At 34.6% G+C, this 20785-nt stretch overlaps 1 protein-coding gene and 1 long non-coding RNA gene across 2 annotated transcripts in view; one reads left to right on the top strand and one right to left on the bottom strand.

Moving 5' to 3' along the window:
- LOC148943878 (uncharacterized) overlaps nucleotides 1-20785 on the bottom strand; it is a 404571-nt gene that overhangs the window by 131998 nt on the left and 251788 nt on the right. Inside the window, exon 3 of the mRNA XM_089101272.1 lies at nucleotides 18401-18559. Within this exon, the coding sequence (XP_088957398.1) occupies nucleotides 18401-18559 (159 nt within the window). The remainder of the gene's footprint in view (nucleotides 1-18400; nucleotides 18560-20785) is intronic.
- Nucleotides 809-3958, top strand: LOC148943880 (uncharacterized). Its single transcript, XR_016142995.1, has 2 exons — nucleotides 809-951; nucleotides 3287-3958. It is a non-coding gene; the product is annotated as an uncharacterized LOC148943880 (long non-coding RNA).

The following is a 20785-nucleotide window of genomic DNA, read 5'->3' on the forward strand; positions in this document are numbered from 1 at the left end:
CCAGCAATGGGTTAAATTGCATGTTGACGCAGAACACCATCGTGGGAGGATCCTCGATAGAACAACTGCGGCAGGGCGTAAGATCCAGGTCTCTGGACAAAGGCCTCTGCAGAGGGCTAGCTTGACCCTGGTGGGTTACCCGCAAGACTGGGGACCAACTCTATTCCCACTTGAGGAGTGGCACCATTCGACGAAATTATATCCTAGTAAACGACAAAGCATTCGCATGAGATTCTGACTAATGGATAATTGTTACGGGCTTTGTCTGTTTTGATGGGTGTTTTCGGGCTAAAAAGTTATATTTTCGTATTAAGGTTTATGTAAACTATGCATGTTTTTGACCATTTTTAAATAAACCGCGTGCCGTCTTCAATTTTCGACTGAAGATGACAATTTTAGTACTATTCGATAGCTGAGACTTAGATTTATGAATTCACCGAGTTATATTTTTGAAATATGAGTAAATTTTTTTTTTAGAGAGAAAAATTCTTTTTAGAAACAGAGAATTTTGTGACTAATTTGAGGCTACTATTCTGACGGGCTAAACAATGTATTTGTATCATATTGTTCATTAGCTTCAGATCTATGCAGTCACCGCGGCAGATTTCTTATATTACTTAGACGTTTCTGTAGAAAATAACGCAAACTTTCAACAAAACGCAAAAAATGTTAAATTGTTACAAAAATAGATGGACTTCGCTTCGCTATTTCTCATTCAAAGAATAAAGGGCGGATCCTTTCGGAAGGCTGTTTGAAATGCATTTAAAGTGGGCGGCTACCGTTTTGTCTACCTGTCTAGTCTAGAAACACCAATTTTACAATCAGACAAGACAAAAAGTTCTCGGCTAGGGTGATTTGAATATTCTTTTCTGTGTATCGGACTGTGTGATTGATTATGGGAAATAAAAACGGAGGAAAGAAGCTGAAGCGAAACTCAGGACAGTTCAAAAAGTAAGTAATATTTTTTATTTGCATTTGTTCTGTTTCTATCTAATCTTGGATATCCAATTCGATGCATTTTCTTTATAGAACAAAAGGAGTTATTTCTTTTGGTATTATTTTGTTCAAAGTTGCTTACAAATCTCAATCTAATTTATTTATGTACGTTACATTAATCTATGTACATTTGTTTCTAATCCACACTAAGTATGCAAATGAAAATGTAGCATGAAGAAGATAAAATTATCTTCATATCCGTTCATTTGACCGAATTACGGGTAAACTTTTGAAATTTAGCTTGCGAAAAAATAAATATACTCATAAATTTGCCATTCGCGCTTTTTCCAAGCATTGTTGGATCCAGGGGGGGGGGAGGGTGAGGGGGGCGCCCCCCCAGCGTAAACTAAAGGAGTGGAATTTAATTAAATAAACCAAGTTTGCGTTAATTAAACTTGGTCCTAACGCGCGTTTATCGGATCAACCTATTTTGCCCCCCTAATTTTTTTATCGGATCAACCTATTTTGCGCCCCTCCCCCTAAAAAATCCTGGATCCGCCCCCGGTTCCAAGTAATAATCACTACAGTTACAATGGAACTAATAGCTAGACTGGCTACAGGTATAGTTGAAAAACTAATTTTGTAGGTATAGTTTTCTCCCTTATTTTTCATCAACACTTGGTTCGTAACCCGATGAAAAATTTTTGGCTAAGATTTCAATACAATTACTAGATAAAATGTTATTTTAAAGGACACTTCAAAATATGGGTAATAATGGAAGGAAACATCATACTCTGATTAATAGAAACAAACCGCAATTATTAAGTGACAATTTCTTAGTTATAGTTGTTTATATATGTTAGAATTGGTGGCCAGCGTGTACCCCCGCGGAAAATACCCCCTCCCCCGTGGAAAATGAGGCTTTTCAAATTTGAGAATTTATTTGAGTTTTTTTTTCCGTAGAGGGGAGGAATGGTACTTGTGTATTATGCGCCACTCACTCAAGTTTACGCTGTGTGAAACTCGAGAACAAATCAGTTTCTACGTTGGTTTCTTTCAGCTTAGTGCGAGACAAGACAAGGACAAGTGACATAATAGATGGGAAATATATAATTTGGGCTAAATATTTGCACATAAGGGGGAGGAGGTAAAGAATTTGGACCGTTTTAATTAATAAAACAATTCTTAATTAAAAATATTAATAGCAATTTTACATAAATTTTTTTGTCGTCATCACCGCTAAAAATAACCCCCCCCCCCCCCAATGTGAAAATATTTAGTCCAAATTTGTTTGTAAAATAACGAAGAAACTAACAAATAAACTGACTTCTACTCAAGTATTACGCAACGTAAACTTGAGTGAGTGGTGTACCAGAATTTTTCATGGAGAGAGAGCCGGATTTCCCGGTATTATTTGAAAACGATCAGAAATTAAATTAAAAAAAACAAGCTTTTTCAACTGAAAATAAGGAGCAACATCAAAATTTAAAACAAACTGAAATTATTACGTATATTGCAGGGGTTGCCTCCTCCTTAAGACCTCACTCTTTACGCAATTTTTTCTTATAGAAAAATTCTAGTTAAACGGCCATTGTGTTTCAGGAATCGTTATTAGAATTAGGACAAAAAGTCAAAATTTGAGCGCAAAGAGCAAGGTCAGGGGGACGGGGTAACTCCTTTCATACCTCGTGACACGGGCGAGGGGTATTTTCTCCGAGGGGTATTTTCCGCGAGGGGGGTAGATTTTCCACGGTGGGGGTATTTTCTGGGGTGGTATTTTCTGCGGGAGGGGTATTTTCCGGGGGGTTAAATGCCTAGAACCGATAGAATTATACTCTTAAGAAACACTATATTGTTATAAATACGATCATGATACATGGAAAAGTAAATTACATAGTACTACTGTTATTCTATTATGACTTTTCCTCAAAATGTTATCAGCAACATTAGCCGCAATCCCCCCTCTATTACAGAGCTGTCCCTGAGGTTGCGGGTCACCCGGGAAAAATTAAGGTACTTGTTAAATATTCATAACACACTCACATCTCAATTGTGTGCTGGATATTTAACAAGTACAAAAATTAATTACAGTGCCCCCCTCCCGACTCAAATAAAAGCAAAAAAGCCGAATCAAAGTGAAAAATTCGATCAAAGTAGGCAATCCTCCGGACGCCTCCTTCCTTGATGTAGCGCCGGGGGCAGCTGACCCTGTTGCCCCACCCCTAAGAATGGATATGTTCTTTTTTTCTAACCTAGTCTGTTTTTAACCTAACCTGGATTGAATGAGGGTAGAATTACAAGGAAACCCTGGCATAAGCTTATTCTCTAGGCTCCTATTTTTATCTTGCAGAAAAACTAAAAGTATTGGTGTAAATACTTCAAATAAAAAGGGAAATGTTGGTTCAGCAGACCCTATACCACCTGCCCAGAAAAATGCCCATTTTGTTGAAACAGGCGCTTCAGCCGAATGTGACTCCAGACTTCCACCCCCGTACAAAAATATGCAAACTTGGCTGCAACATGGTCTGTACCAATCCTAGAGCCTACATCTTCTTCCGATCAAGGTTTATATGGGCAATTAGATGCAGATGGCCGGAAGAAGTTGGATGAAATACAAAAAGAGCAAGAAAAGGCAGCTATTCACGGTTTCAAAACCTTTCAAGGACCGGGGAAGCTGAGTGAAGACAAAAACCTTAAGGATCTGCTCAACGAAAATTATATCGTTAACATATATCACTTCGCTACGGAATTGCTCAAGATAAATAATCACTAGTAAGTATTTTTTCAATACCACCGATTGAACTAATTTAATGGAACTTACAGGTATACAAATTATAAGTAAAAATAGCGAACTAAGATAAAGATTAATTTGTTAAAAGTTTAAAATCCGGCAGTTTTTGGTCTTGCAGGACTCTAAGATTCACCATGGTGGGATCACAACTAAAACAAACTCTGTGTAAAGTTTAAGTCACAATTGAGGATTATGTGATTTTTAGCTGAGCCTTTTTAGGTCTTTTTCCGATTATCTCACCTTCCCTGAGATTCAATTCACAATTGATGTCCTTTTTTGATGAACTCTAAGAATATTTATTCTGATTTTTTTCGTAAGAGCTAGCCCAATATTAATAGGCAATTTAATTATTTTACAAAGAAAAACTTATTGAATTATGGCTCTTTACTTACATTAGAAAAACTTGTTTTGCAGAACAGTTATCGAATTCTTTGTGGAAAAAGCAAGCAATATGCAAAAAAATGTGTAAGACACAGCTAAAATTAAAAAAAAGTTCCAAGTGTATTTAAACTTCGGAATATTCGTGCACAAGATCCTGTACATAGTAGGGACTGCATAGTGAAGGTACTATTACCTATAAAGGGCAAAAGTAATTATTGAATTGTTCAGGCTTTTTTTTTCTATCTTTCATTAGTCTTCTTTTTCCATTTTTTTTATCTTGTGCCAAACTACTGAAAAAGGTACACTTTTCGTAAAGTATACACACGTTTTACTATGTTGACTTTACTGGAAAATAAACAGTTTATCGTAGAGAGCTGCTGTAAATAAGGAGCAGCTTGAACCAACAGTAACCAAAATTCTAAATGATACATCACAAGAAATGTATTTTAAGCGGATTCCAAATGAATGAAATTAGTTTAGTTTAGTCTTACCAATAAAAATTGTTTGTTGTTTGGGAATATACTGAAACTTTTTGGGAGCGAGGAAGAAGATTTTACATTGTAAATATTTCATGAATAATTTTCAGCGAGGATGGTATTGTTCAGGAGGTTTTTTTTTACCCCGGAGTAATTTTTAAATTCAAATTATCTAATTGGTGAAATTGAATAAAAGTGTTGAGTGACGGTTTATGATCCATGATTATACACCCAGGAAGAACTAATTTTTCATGGGATAATTCACTCAGGGGGGGGGGAGAGATGGGCCAGGATTTATTGAAAATGATCAGAGAGTAAATTTAAAAAAAAAATATTTTTTTTGCTAATAATAAGAATTAAAATTATAACTTAAAGGGATAAGAAAATATTACGTACATGAGGGGGCTGCCAACACTCCTTAATCACTAGTTTTTTATTGTAAAAAAATATCTTGTTTTAAAAATAAAAAACATTTTATTCCAATTCAATGGAGAGTGGGTTTCAGAAATTAATATTTAAGAATTTTGGTAAGAAGTCAAATTTGAGGGTAAAGAGCGAGGAATTGAGGAGGGGTAGCTCCCTCATGTTCGGAATAATTTATGTTCGCTTTGTTTTTATACTGCTGCTTACTTTCGCTTTGAAAAAAAAGTTTTTTTATTTGATGATAAATAGAAATTAAAAATAACATTTAAAAAAAATAATTATAATATCCGTTTCATTTAACCTTCCACCCTCCCTTTCTTCTTATATAGCAGCGAAAGATTTTAGATTAAAAAAAAAGAGAAGCTCAATTACTCTTTCTTTCTAGCTGTGAAAAAGGCGATCCTGGGAGGCCTAAAATACAAAAAATAGGAAAAATCGGTCTTCTCCGAATTTATTTTGAATGCAGTGGCTGCAGAAAAAAATTCACGTTGACGAATGAGCCAACAGCATCAACAGTAACTGTGAATCTTGACCATCCAATATGTGTGACAAGTGATGAAGGTGATCGATCCTACGTCACAAGTACTATATCAAAACCGATATCAAACAACCTTACGAAGGCAGTCTGGGGAGCTATTTCCGCTGGAATTGGTCAGTTCCCATTAGAAGAAGTTTTTGCTCTAATGGACCTTCCAGTTGTGTTAAAAAATATCTTCAGGAAAATCGAAACTTTGTTTGGACAGGTAAGGGTCCGTCAATGCTCCGTATATATGATTTGTATATCTTCTGAAACTCCAGAATCCCACCTTCACCTTGCTTACGCCTCTCGTCTCCTCTTTCTCCACAATCTAAATCTTTCCACATAAAAGTTATCAGTTCCTCGGTTCTAGCTAATAAAAACAATCAATTTTCATTCCACTATCAGTGTTCATCAAATATTATAAAAGATAAAAGTTTCTTGGCTATAGCTAATAAAAAATAATTAACTTCCGGCCTACTATCAGTGTCTACCCACTAGCATCGATCTTCTAATTGGGAAAATGTCTCCTTATGTATTTTCATTATATTCTTTTTTTATTAAGCTGTTTGAAGCTGATTAGACTTTGATTGAAAATTTAAAGGTCTGGTGCCTCTGCTAATCACTCGACAAAATTATGAGACAGCCAAACTCTTCAAAATGATAAAAAAGCTTCTAATCTGTCATAAAGAAATGAAATTAACTGTTATTCATCTGTTATTATCTCTATGCCTCTCTCTCTCTCTCTCTCTCAAACAGCTCTGTCATCTAGATTCCTAGTAAAGATTTAATTTTTTTTTCACAGAAGCGGAAAGAAGAGCTACTAGACATAACAATTAAGTTGGATGGAAACGCCGCGAAGGAATTGGCTATCTCCGATGGCAGAGTTTCTGATGATGAAGTTCCATACACAAGGGTTATTTTGGATGCTGGATGGGGCAAAAGAACAAAAGGACATGATTACAATGCCAAAGCTGGCCATGCAGTTATTATAGACGCTTATACAAAAAAAGTTTTGTTTGTTAGTTCTAGAAACAAATACTGTTATATTTGCTCTGTTGCCAGAACTAAAAAGATTCTACCACAAGATCACTTATGCTATCTGAACTGGAATGGTTCTTCTTCGGGAATGGAGCAGGACATGATTATAGAGAGTTTTGTACTTAGTGTATCCATGCATGGATTACGGTATCTCGAATTTATTGGGGACGGGGATTCAAGTGTGTATCAACGCATTATAGAGCGTGTGGCCTATGAAAAGGATGTTATAAAACACGAGTGTGCCAACCATGTCACGAAAAATTTCACTCGGGATCTGTACAACCTTGTCAAGAATACGGGCGATTTTTCAAAAATTCTGACCAAAAGCTGCATCTCAAACCTGACTAAGAATCTTCGCGGGGCTATAAAAAAAGAACCGTGAAGATGGTGGAAATACTGAAAAATTAAAATTTCCAACCAAGAATGTACCTTTTCACGTATTTGGTGACCACCAAAACTAGTACTCTGGATGTAAAAAATAGGAGTCAATTGAAGTCAAGTTGGCCAGGGTGCCAGAAGTTGTAATGCTAGCAGTCAATGAAAAAATTGGAAAGGTATTGTGTAAAGCTAGCAACCTTTTGATCGATTCAACTACAAACCTTGCCAAATCTTTTATGAGAGTTGGTGCTAAATTCTTAGGGCATAAACAGGTCTGCCGATCCAAAAGAAATTCGCATGTCGTACGTATCACGGCAGCAGCTCTTGCCACATCGCATGGTAGTGGATGGCATAGTCGTTACTCAAAGATTATATGTACCCATCGTCCGACTAACCTTTTAAACATTATCAAATTGAAATGTGAAAAACTTGCCCGCTGCGCGAGACGACTAATTCCACTATCATTTTAACACAACGGGTGGAGGTATAAAACCCAACTCGCAAGCACTGGTAGCAGCGTGTACGGATTTCTGCCAAAATTTGACTCACAATATGGTTAGAACTGCCAAAAGCCAGATCATCCGTCTTCTGACTTCAAGGAAGTGAAAGAAGCCAACTTAGCAAAAATGACTTCCATCGAATATAAAATCCAGCAGTTACCTAGCATCACAGCTGGACAATCTGATAACCCAAAATGGGTGTCCAAAAGAATGGAGTCAATCTCTAGTAGACGTTTCTATTCCAATTGCGTGCGACGACCTACAACATCCACAGTAAAACTACCTGAAGAAATAGTCACTGGGAAGCAAATACACTGCACATGGCAAATGGAACATGGAATTCATTCTGAACCAGTTGCTATTAAATGCTTCGAGGAAAAAATGGTCATCATTGTTGAAAGATCCGACTGTTTTGGTCTTTTCACTGACCAGAATAGATGGTGGCTTGTAACGTCTCCTGATGGAATAGTTGACGCTGGTATTGTGGAAGTAAAAACAGTCACAACTATTTCTGAAGGTAAAACAATAATATAAGCTGTTCAGCTGAACTTATTAAAAGGCTTTTTTCTTCGTTGGGGCGCTGAGAAAGGTTGTTTAACACTCAAACGGGAGCATAAATACTTCTCCTAAATTAAAAGACATCTTAACATTTCAGATAAAGAGAACTGCTTCCTTGTATTACTTGTTGACCAAGGCAATATTGATATCACTTTAGTTAAGCGTGATGTTTGCTTGTGGAAACCTATTTCAACCAAGCTTGAGCACTTCTAGGGTCAATATTTGTTGACCGAACTTGTTGATCCAAGACTGACACGAAGCATGAAGGTACGTGAGCTTCCCGAGGTTTTGGATGCGTACTCAAGATTAAATGATAGAAAGTGTATGTTGGAGTCTGCCAATGTTGATGAAGAATGCAGGAGCATAACTACCACATTTTCCCTTAGGGGGGGGGGTCCATCTCTGGGGAGTCAAGAGGTATGGGATATTCTTCAGAAGAAAGGGGCGTTTTTTTGTGTAAAACGCAACCCTAAATTTTTTTGAAGATTTCTGAAAACTTGGCTTGGGAAATTATTTTATAATTGATACGGAACAACATATGGAAAAGAGTAAAGGTGGTATTTGTCGCCGCAAGATTTTAATATTATATTTTTCTTCAAAAGGTAACGAAAGAAAAGTATTATTTAGCAAAAATGTTACTTAATTACTTCCAAAGAAATTTCAAAATCGATGGCTTTCAACTAAGGCTGTCATAAATGAGTTGCTGCAGGTAGAAGTAGTGTATTGTGAACAAGTATTTGGGTGGGCGATGGTGAGTTTCATATTGTCACCTTGACCATTAATAATAGAAGTACCTATCCCCCTTCTACTTCCTTCAGCTTTCGGGCCCTCACAGGAGGCTAAATATCACAATTGAACTACATGCTATTCCAACAGCCCCGTGCATCACGTCTTTCAGTTGCAAATGAATCAAAATTGTGTTTGAGCAAATCAAAAAGTATACCCTTTAAATCGTCATTGCTGAAACCTTATAAGGTAAATTACCCCCATCTTGAGTAACTAGAACTAATCAGTTTTTTGTATGGACATCAATGATATATTTTTTCCTTCGTCACTTTGGAGGCACAGGAAGATCAAAGAGGGCTGGGCACATTTAAGAGCTAACTCTTGTTTCTTATCGTTTATATATATATATATATATATATATATATATATATATATATATATATATATATATATATATATATATATATATATATAAATTATGCCCGATAAAGCCTTAATAAAGTGCTATATGATACCCTAAAAGTGCAATTTGGGTGAGATTTCTGGAATAGAAACTGGGCCGGATACTTGGACATCATAGAGAGCTAAATATTGGCTCTTTTATGAACTAATTTCTATATTTAATTGCCTTGAGGTGTCAGCCCCTACTTCTCCCGCGTTAAGCAGGATATACTGCCCCCTCCCACCACCTGAACAATGGCTCCTCTTATCATAATAGGTGATGCAGAAGTAGTTTGCTATCAAAAACTACTTGATATTTGCTATTTTGAATACTCCTCTCAAAATATTGGATTTATAACTTTCTGCAAATAGCGTGCATAACTACGAAAATATGTTCATCTAAATATCATTAAAGGCCACACCCTCTAGTATACTTATCCTCTAATGAAGCAAAGAAGTGTGTTTTTCTCTGAAACGATTTAGCTTTTTTGGAATTGTGAGCTCCTCCCTTATTTTTATAACTTATTATTAGTTCAGGTACTGGTGCATTATACGGGCACTTCTAAAAAGTCAAGTTTGGTTATTGCTAATGCAACAAAATAATACAGGATAAATACATAATAGTTTATAAACAAATTTTAAAGCTTTTAGTCGAAAGCGATTTTGTTTAGTTGATTTTGAGCCCAACATAGCGAATTACAGTTATTTTCAATTTTTTTTGAATGCTGACGGTCACTAAGAAGAAAAAAGGTTTTCTCTGGTCTCTGTGATGACAATGGATAGTAATCGATTGTAATAAGCTACATTGAATACGAGATAAATCGTTCGGACAATTACATCTGTACAAGAGCAAAGTTGATCTTGATTTTCCTTCTTTTTTTGGTTATTCAACAATATTCTAATGAACATAATTATTTATTTTTCTAATAGAATAAACCAGTACATTTCGCTTCAAAGTTACCATTGGATTGTTTACTAAACACTCTTTGATATTTATTTTCTTTTATTATATATTAATTTTATTTTTTTACTTTCTATAATTATAAAAATGTTTCTATCTAAAATGTTATATTGGCTTTGTTATGTCTTATATTATTGATGATAAAACTAGATATGGGCTATGAATAACACTTGTTAGATGAGTGTTGCAAGATTTGCAAACCAATTTCTTGTCTTCTGCTTCTGAATTACGAGCTTGACGCTAAAATCATGTAAAAACCCTTATATCGTTCATAAAACTTGTTTTTTGACGACAAATTCGACTCAGACGTTAAATGTCGTAATTTCGCGTATGCTTATTTCCTAACGAATAGCGCGTAGTTATTCTTAACTCAACTTTTGTCGTATTTTACTACATGTTTTTATTCGGAATTTTCACTGGCACATGATTTCCCCATCCATATACCTTTTCTTCTGGTTTGAATATGAAAAATATCTTTTATGTTATCAAAGAAAAAATCTGGCACGTCTGTTCTTGCAACGCGTCTCTTGTTTCAACCCGTGTAACTGTATTGAACCAACTGTAACGAAACAAAACTGGAAAAAAAAGTTCCGGATGGCAGAATGCTCGGAAAGTATAAAATATGGGTTATTTTATTTGCACATAAGGGGGGCTAGGAATTAAGTATGACGGGGCTCCGGGCCAAACATGTTAGCTACAATTATTCTGCATATTATGAAGTAAGAATTGTTTTCTAACTGCACTTCTTCAGTGAGGTTGGGATAACACATAAGTACGAAACCTCTTTCTGCAACAAGACGAAAGTTATCACCCCACATTTATGTGGCTTATTTGAAATGAAGAGAGATTGGTGCTTAATTCCTAACCTCTCTCCCTAGACCTCACTCCATATTTAGCTAGAGACTAATGGAGAGTGCTAAAATATATAGTGTGAGCTATATGGCACCCCTCCCCCTCTTTTAGGACTGCGTGACTTCCTAGGTACTAATGTATCACTATATAACAGTTCTCTAAAGCTAGGAATACCAATATATAGTTTATAGATAATCCCAAATTGATTGCCTATATAGTTTATAGATAGTCTTAAAGCGATTGTCTATATCATAATATTTGATCCATATTAATTTTGTCCTCTTTGAGGCAAAAAGTACCCGAATTTCTTTATAACCTAGTACATAGAATCTCTATACTAGGGATCTCTGATACGTTGAATTTGATGGTTTGATTATTGTGAATATCGCTTTCCTTTTGTGGGCGTTTATCCCCCTTTTTTTAATTCGCGATGAGTTTGTTGGGGCTCGTAACTTTCGATGATTAACTTGAAAGTTAAAGAAATCGATACTTTTGGAATCAGTATAACCAAACAATTATTTTTTTGTATTTTTTGTTAATGCACTATTTAAGGCGTCTGTCACCACCCTCTCCTGCCTCACTAGCCTACAATAAGAATATGTATCTTGCTAATGTGTTACATTTACTTTGTTGTATATATATTGTGAAAATTCATGGTAAAACTACGATATGAGCTATGAATAAAACTCTTCTCAACGAGTAAATTGTTCGTTAGTTTCACGAATAGTTGGAAACCAATAAGTGTTGCAATCTTTTCTAACCAGTTTCTTGCCATCTTAGGTTTCTGCTTCTTAAATATGAGTTCGACGTTAAAATCAAAAACAAGAAGCGGGGAAATCAAGAAGCGGGAGGCTTTTTTTTTGGGGGGGGGGGGGGTCAAAGAAAACTTCAAAAATGAGTTTATATCATTTTTGGTACGTTTTTACGAGTAAGACGAAATTTCGGGGAGGGGTGGGTCAAACCCGGCAACTCCTCCCACTTGGATACGGCTTTGGTCATTCATTTTTTTTGTCGACAAGCGTGACCTTGATGGGACTCTGGCATAAAATGTAAATATCGTTTATGCTTGGCTCCTTACGGAGTAAACCAGTTTTTACGGTACAAAGGTCATTTTGCCTTTTCGAAAATGTTTTGAAATAAAGAAAAAATATATAACTCTGAAGTACCTACGGTCAACCTCCCTTTACCACATTGTTTGAGGTCTGTACTTCTACATCTGTATATTTTTTAACACAGTAGACAGAATATACCAGTAAGCTTATCGCAGATCATTTCTGGTCTTCGTTCTCGTTGCGAACAAAAAGCTCCTCCCACTTATTTCTGCATTAGCGGGAATGCAGGTTAGTCTATTTCCGATTGCTTCAATGCACTTTGATGGAAACAGACGGATACAGAGTAACCTGCATTCCCACTAATCTGACTTCGCTTATGTCTATATCTGCAAAAACGTTCTCCGGACCACTCGCACCCCGGTCTGGGTTTTTATAATGGGTGAGATAGAGAATGATCATACTGGATTATATATGAACTGTGATTTTTTAAAAAAAGGTTCAGGTTCTGGCGGTCTGGTACGGATATATATGAAATCTTTTATTTTACAACAAATGTTTTGTTTTGTAATAAGAAAGCTATAACCTCACAAAAAGCTTGTCAACAATGCTCTACAAACTTAACCGACGGGGAAAACAACCTAGAGATTATTGACTTTAAAACAAGCATACGACAGAAAAAACGGGTTAAATTTAAATAGAGCAGTGGAAGAAGCTTAATTCAGTTTAAATCCGTCTTTTCTCTCTTTATTTTTTTTTTTGTAAATGGGAAAGCAGTGGAAAATTATAGAAATTATTTTCTTTTGTAACGTTTTTCGATCCCCCTAAAAATTGCTAGCTAACCCGAATCAACCATATTGTGCAAGCATCCTTGAAGGAAAAAACTGGTAATTTGACTATAAAACAATCCTTTCAGATTTACAGCTAAACCTGAAAAAAATACCAGGTGCCAAAAACTGCTCAGCCGTTATTTCTTTCTTTTTTCAATCTCACTTCAAAATCTTATCAGAAAGCCGTCGGCTCAGTACATCGCAGTAAAATTTCCGTAGACCGAAGTTGTCAAACCTACTTGCAAAACAAGAATGAATTACATTGGTTGGCTTTGGTCCGCCCTATATTTTACTTTTGACCAATAAACCACGCCGATTGAAACATATGGGAAATGATAAAGTTGCAAAAAGCGCCACCATAACGGAATAATTTGGATGGAGCCGATCGAAATGAGTCTTTACATAACCGTTAAAGCTATAAAGTAGCTTGTTTTGTATTAAATCTCGAGTTAAGCAGAGTTGTGTTCTATCCTCAGTTATATTGATCATTTTGATGGACTTTGTCTTAAGGAGCACAGGAAAGGCAATGGAAGAACACGAAATTAAATGGGGGAGTATAAATTTCCAGGACATAGATTACGCTGATGATTTAAACATCCTAGTTGAAAGAGTGAGCAAATTGAATGAACTTTTAGGGATTTTGCGAATTCATGGTGCTAGAATAGGTTTAAAAATTAATGTTAAGAACACTAAGTCACTGAGACTAAGAATAAGTGAAAAAAAAGTGACTTTGGGTATCGAAAAAGTCAATCGAGTGGACAGACGGTGGGTGCCTTGATGATGTTTAAAGTAGAATAGCCAAGGCTCAGTGTGCTTTTTCACAGTTGAAAAAAGTTTGGAACAATAGGAAGAAGTGTCTTCAAACCAAGATTAGAATATTGGAAGCTATAATGATGACAGTGGTCAAATATGGTTCTGAACTATGGGCGCTCCGAAAAACGGAGGAAAATTTGCTAGATATTTTCCAGAAAACTTGCCTATGGATTGTTTTGGGTACCTGACCCTGACTGACTGATTGTATTTCAAACGATAGGCTGTAAAAAAAGTAGAGTTTAATCTCGCTTTCTAGGACTAAAATTGAGATGGTTAGGGCACGATCTGCGGATGAAAGTTGACAGATTGCCAAAGATTGTCCTTTTTGATCAACCGTCTAGGGTTAAACAGAAAGCGAATCGTCCGCGGTTTGGGTGGGAGGACCTCATAAGGAAAGATTTAAGGGAAATGGGAATGTCCTGGGAGGGCACAAAGAGGGAGGCTTAGAATAAATTAGGATGGAAAAGGAGCGCGTGCAGCTGTGTTGGCCTTACGCGTTTTGGTGCTTCGGTGAGTCGTTAGTAGTACTAATGGTAGTATTTCACTCTGGAAAAGAATAATCAGCAATTTTACTTGCATCTGATCTTTTGCAAAATTCTGAGTAAGCACGAGAGGAGGTTGACAGTAGAAAGCATAATAACTGACCACAATTTTCTAGTGCTACATTGCACTTTATTTTGGCGCTACCATAGACAAGTTTATAAAAAAAAAGGACAAAGAAATAGACTAAGCATTGGATTTCAAATACGCCATTTGGCCTAGGGTTTAAGATCTCCTTAAAAGATATAATGTTGTGACAAGCTTTCAGATCTTACTTGCATAAAGTGAACAAGACACTTGTATAGCATGATTTATATTTTTTCAAATGTATGGATTCATCGAGTCAGAAATACGAAAGTACTCAGAATTTTCAACAGAGAATTATTTAAACTTGCTAGGAAATTAAATATTTTACATATATTTCATGTTTTCAATACGTTTTTCACTATAAAAATTCAAAGTAAATTTCAAAAATGTACTTGGATGAATGACTAAAACAGACACCCAACTATCAAATGATATCAGGACTGTCGACATTAACAAACACAAATTGCAGAGGGAAAAAACTTTAACAACATACGAGCTACGACCTACACAACCAATGCAGAAATGTATTCTCCTGTTTTCAATAAGGAGGAGAGGTATGCCATTATGCAAATTTTAATTAGATAAGTTTCATTTTAATCTGACGCTATTTTTGATCGGTTTTGAAACATTTTATTTTTTGAATTCTGAAAAAAAAAAGATGTTTAAAAGATAAAATATTAATTTTCTACTAAATTAAAATAAAAAATGTTGCTCTAAATCTGTTTCCATTCTGGCTTTAATATAAGATAAATGTCCACTTTGGTACCTAAATCCGGACTCTGTGTTGGTTTAACTTTTTAGTTACTTAAAAAGGAAGTTTAACTATTTTTAAGTATAATAGCCTCGCAAGGAAAAATGTCTCGCGATTTTTTTGTGCTAAACATCTGAGTTATTTTGACGTGCAACCATATCATTCGAAATGCAAACTTAACTTGCCAAAGACTTTTGGTAATACTATTTAAACGCTATAAAAACACGAAAAATGTGACCTGACATTTAAAAAAAGATTTATATGTAATGCTCTTTTCTTTGTTTAGATATTCCTCATGGTCCTTTGCTATTCCTTTGTCAAACAAATATAATAAAATTCGTCCTTTCTTGCATCTCTGCAAGTTTTGGCAGGGTAATTTCTCTCCACGAATATTTTGACTAGAAAGTCATTAACTGATGTTTTTAATCCTGTAGCTCTATATCAAGTTCTTCTATATTTAGTATGGTTATTATATTTTAGTTCTTCTAATTCTTCAGAAAAAAAACTTTTTTAATTTAGGAAAATTTTTATGTCGACTTTCAAAATTTAATTCTACGTCATCAGCGATACAATAATATAGTATGAACGATCTAATTGTGATAACGAATAAGAAGCAGAAAAAATTAATTTGCTAGGGCCATCGATTTCCCATAGACCGAATTTGGAATTTTTTAAATAATTGAAATTAGAATATTTGTTTTCTTTAGCTGGTTGATATTATTTTTATTATTTCCAATAATTCAATTTTTTTAGATTTCATGCTAGTTTATTTTAAAATTTACAATGTTATACATGAAATGTAATTAAGTATTATTAGTATAATTTAGGTTAGTGTATATTGGCCTGTATTTGTATATATATTTTTTTTATTTATCTGTTTAGTTTGTTCATTTTTATTTATACTTTCCAATTTTGGAGGTTAATAAATGCTTGTAAAATTTACAAAAACTTTCATGTTTGACAAAACATTTGCTTTTCAAACTAAGTTCACAACACTACTAGTTACAAATATACCTTCTTCAATGTTATCCAGATTTTGGGAGTCCGATTCAGACGTTAAACTGGTTGTTCTGGATGCAGTACCCACAGGTAGCTGTTGATGCTCAGATGATAGAATAGAGGTAGAAGTTTCTCTGATCTTTTCAGCGTCAAGTTATTAAATGTCTCAATATAAAAAAAAAAAAATTAAAAACAAAATAAGAGAAAAAAAATAGCAAAATTGGATTCAAACATTATAAATAATTCAAAAATAAATCATGAAACCATCCCAAGATAAAAAAAAACAAGGCTATAAGCGAGGATATTAAAGCATAATATCAGAAACGAAAAAATTTAAGCGTTATAATTTGACGCGCCCATTATAATAGTGTGATAACTAAAAAAAGTTAATATGACTAATAGAAAACCGATTTCACGAATTGGTACTTTATTCATAAATTTTCACATCCAAATGACATCTAATTAATTTTTGGAAATATAAACAACTAGAGCTAACCTATTTATACATACTGAGAACTACGCTTTGGGGACTGGAAACGCAAATTATCAGTGAAAATTATCAGTGCTTCTACCTTTGGCCTTTGGCTTATTGGCTACCTTTTGCTTATTTAAAAAAAGGCAGTAGAACTCTATAGTTTCACAAGCATCTTTTGAGTTTACAATTTAGTCAATGCTAATCTATAGTTTCTGAAGTGCTTTTCAAGAACTTTAATGAGGTGTTATAGAAATATTCAAAACGCCCAAATTCACAGTGGCGAAGGTACCGCTGCACTAAGATCTCATGCATTTATATCATAAAAGCAGGTGTGAGGTTACGACGTTCTTTTTCTATATAAACAAGGTTCTTTCCCACTTGTCTCGTTGTGATCGTTTTTCTGTTTTAATAGCATGAGTCACTCGGATACCACAGTGGGGTAAAATATACTCTTACAACAACTTATTTTAGGGGGAAAGGATGATGATTTGGTGATCACTTATTGCACGCTTGCAAATTATAATCGAAATAAAAGTAGTATTGCCTTTCAATTAGACTATCTAAACTATATTGCGGCAATAGAATTTTCTGAGTGATCTCATTCTATATTTCAAGGTAAAAGATAGTTTTGAATTTGGTCTGTTTTTGCTCACGTGTTGTTTCCTAATCTTGGCATTTAAACTTCATAATCTTGTATTTTCCATGTAATTAAACAAATTTTGCGATTTCCCTAGAATTTTTTTTATAGGTAAGTTTGCAAAGAAAGTTAAAAAAACCTCACATTGGGATGAAACTAGATATATGATTAATGAAAAGGGTGTAAAAATCGAAGTTTGTCACTTAAAAGGTGGGATTCTCCAGAAAATTTTGGGCATTTGAGATTCCCCAGTAATTTTTCTAATTTTATTTAGTCATGGTTGCTTAAAGTTGCATTATGGGATCGACCAAGCTAAACTGTTACTTGATCAGCATTGACGTACCTTGTAGCGAAGAACAGTATTTTTATTTTGAAAACAATAATAAGAATACAAAAACGAATAAGCACAGCTATCTTAAAGTCAAAAAACAGTATTAAACCTATTGTGTGGTGTGTTCTTATTTTTCATTATATAAACTAAAACATATAAACTAAAGTGATACCTCAAAGCTTGTCAAGTTTAAAAAATAATATATTTAAAATATGCTCACATAATTTCATTTGCTTTTATTTTGTTTCAGTTTTTAAATTGTGTATCAAAAATCAGTTTTATTTTCTTAGGGACATGAATTAGTAAAAACATAATTTGTAGAATTTAATGTTTGCTGATTACAAATAAACGAAAGGTTGAAATTGTACCCGTTTCTTTGATTGCCCTTCCGAAACCGAACAGCATCCACTACTCAGTGGTGTAAAAAGCAAGATTGCCGTCAGAATTGGACTCCTTTCTTAGTTTAATGAATGACCACCTTTCCATACCTTAAACTTGACTATTTTAGAAAATAATGGGAATAACACTGTTTAACTTTATAAATATTTTGTGAACATTGAACTTACAACAGAGTTGAACAAATAATAAAACCTGATAAATGATTATATAACGTTCATGATGCCCTGGGATGAAAGTAAATTGATACTATGAGCTCCAGGTTTTTGACTCAAGAGTATGTGGGACTGCAGTTTCGGAGATCAGTTCTCTATCAGTGGCCCTGCCTGCAACTGGTATCTTCTTTTCTATTGAAATTTGGAGGGATCAATATGGCATGTAGTAAATCAATACTTCATCGGAGTGTGTGGGATAATGGAATATGGATAACTTTAGTTGGGCAGGGCGATGCGTGAATTGAGGAATTTCTTTTTTAAAACTAATTTTAAAACGCTATTATTTTCAAATATACCTTCGTCACTGCAATCCAGATCCTGGGAGTCCGACTCAGATGTTAAATTGGACATTCTGGATGTAATACCCAAAGGTTGCTGTTGATGCTCACGTGATAGAGAAGAATTAGAAGTTTCTCTGATCGCTTCGACATCGTCTGGTGAAGCATATGCAGCTTCTATAACAAAACAAATAAAGAGATAGAAAATTATCAAAGTATGATAAAATATTCTCAATAATCAGTACCAAGACATAAAAAACAGACAGCAAATGTGAAAAAATAACAAAATATAAAAACTGAACAAAATCAAGAGTGATAATTTGATAAATACAATTTTCACAAATTAGAATTTTATTCAGATTAAATTGGGGCACTGAATAAAGTGCAGGATTTGGAGTGTGGAATGTTTTTAAGCATGCGGTAAAAAGCTTTGAAAATGTGTTTGAAAGTCTAAAATCATTCCAGTGTATTTAGCTAACTAACGCAAAAGCCTTAAGTTTTAGTAGCTAAAACTAACAAAGGAAAATACCCTCAGATCTTTTGTAGTCTTAATAATTCGGTACTTCAGAAGTATTATATCGTTAACCGTTTTTTCATTTGAAAATACTTATTTTTTCAATTTAATTTCTGATCGTTTTCCAAATAATGCCGGTAAATCTGACTCACCATTCTATGAAAAATTCTCCCACCCCCACAGGAGAAACTTCTATATGGAAAGTTCCTCCCACGAAAGTGCTACAGCTCGATTTGTACTCAATAATCTAAAAATGATTATACCAGTAAAAATAATGAAAATTTGAGTCACAATACTTTTTACAAGTAAACTTTTTGGAGACAATGAAACTTCTAGGAGAAAAAATATCTATATTTTAGAAGCATCTATACTGATTCTTTAGATACAATCAGAATTAAATTCTAAACTAGAGCCCAGGAACTTGTTCTGTACCTGGTCCAGCTGCTTCATGAATAAAAATACTCAAAAATACGGTGTTTCTTTTTTCTCTTTCCTTTCCTACAAGATAAGACTATGAAGGATCAAATCAGCAAATTTTTATTTTGAACAAAATTTGATACGTGTTGATTATCCAGAACACACTCAAGAATTTTGATATAAAAGATGTAAAAAAAATATAGTTCTGCTGTCTGTATTTGGATACATTTAGCTTAGGCTCAGAGGAAAAACTACATGGGACGTATACTTCAGAAGCAACCTGACCTTTCCACTTTCTTCTCTTGGTGCCAACACCTGGAGAGTGCCACCCTACGTGGTCTGCACCACCTGATTATGCCAATGCCATTACTGCGTTGAAGGAGAGTAGCATAGAAGTCTGTAGAAAAAGTTCATGTTCCCTCATTTTATATTATAAAATATCTTCAAAATTTTTTTTTCTACCACAAATACTATTATAAGAAAAATCTCAAAGCTCATATGCAAGCAATTACTTTAAGTAGTTTCATATTTTCGCACCTTTTTTTTTTTTACTAATATTGCTGTTCTTCTTCTTCTTCTTCTAATTCACAGCAGGCGGGCTATTCAGTTGGTACTATTTAGCCCTCTTCTTTTTGCTTTACTCTGTGGGCTACAGAGCTACTGTTTTGGTTGTCTCTTATTTTTTAGATATTGTCAGATATCTTTCAGTAGATCTTTTGACTCAAGGAGTTCAAATATAAGATGATAGATATCAATTTCTGCGCTCTGTGTGCAGGTATAGTTGGCTAGGCTCTTGGCTGATAGTGAGATTTTGTGGTGTTTGATGCATTTTAACAGTTTACAAAGCAAGGTATGTTGTGCAGACGTCAGCGTATTACATTCAAATAGGCAATGGTCAATTGTTTCATTATTCATATTACAATTCCTGCAAAGAGGGGAAAGGGGAATTGAACCACTTGAATTAGAAAAGTTATACGAGAATGCAAGAAAATTTAGTCCATTTGTTCCAGAACGAATTCTATGATAAATTTTAGAAAGATACTTATTGGGGAAGGGGGAAAGGATAGGATTAATCTTATTAAAATTAATATCTGATAGCCTCCATTGGTAAATATCTCTAATTGGGATTGGTCTCCCACTTGGCTGTTTTGAACATTAAAGAACAATAGTTTTCACTTCTTCACGAAAATTCTCTTCCTCTCTGACTAACTCCAATAAATACAGGACATTCTTTTGTAACTGAATATCTATAATGAATATCTCACCATTTAAACGTTTGTTTACTTGACTTTTGTTTAAACTGGCTTTTGCTAGAGTTGTTTATGGAAGTTTCTGCCTATGATACCATAGTCCCTTTAATGATTTGCTAACACGATAATACAGTGCTGATTTGCAAAATAATTCCGTCTTTTCTTTTAAAAACAGAGGTCTATTTTAGGGGAATATTTGACACTGACTGAATTGTTTTGTGT

Source organism: Artemia sp. Qi Xiang Cuo, chromosome 15 (genome assembly GCF_049724085.1).
Source record: "Artemia sp. Qi Xiang Cuo chromosome 15, ASM4972408v1, whole genome shotgun sequence".
NCBI classification, from domain to species: Eukaryota; Metazoa; Arthropoda; class Branchiopoda; order Anostraca; family Artemiidae; genus Artemia; species Artemia sp. Qi Xiang Cuo.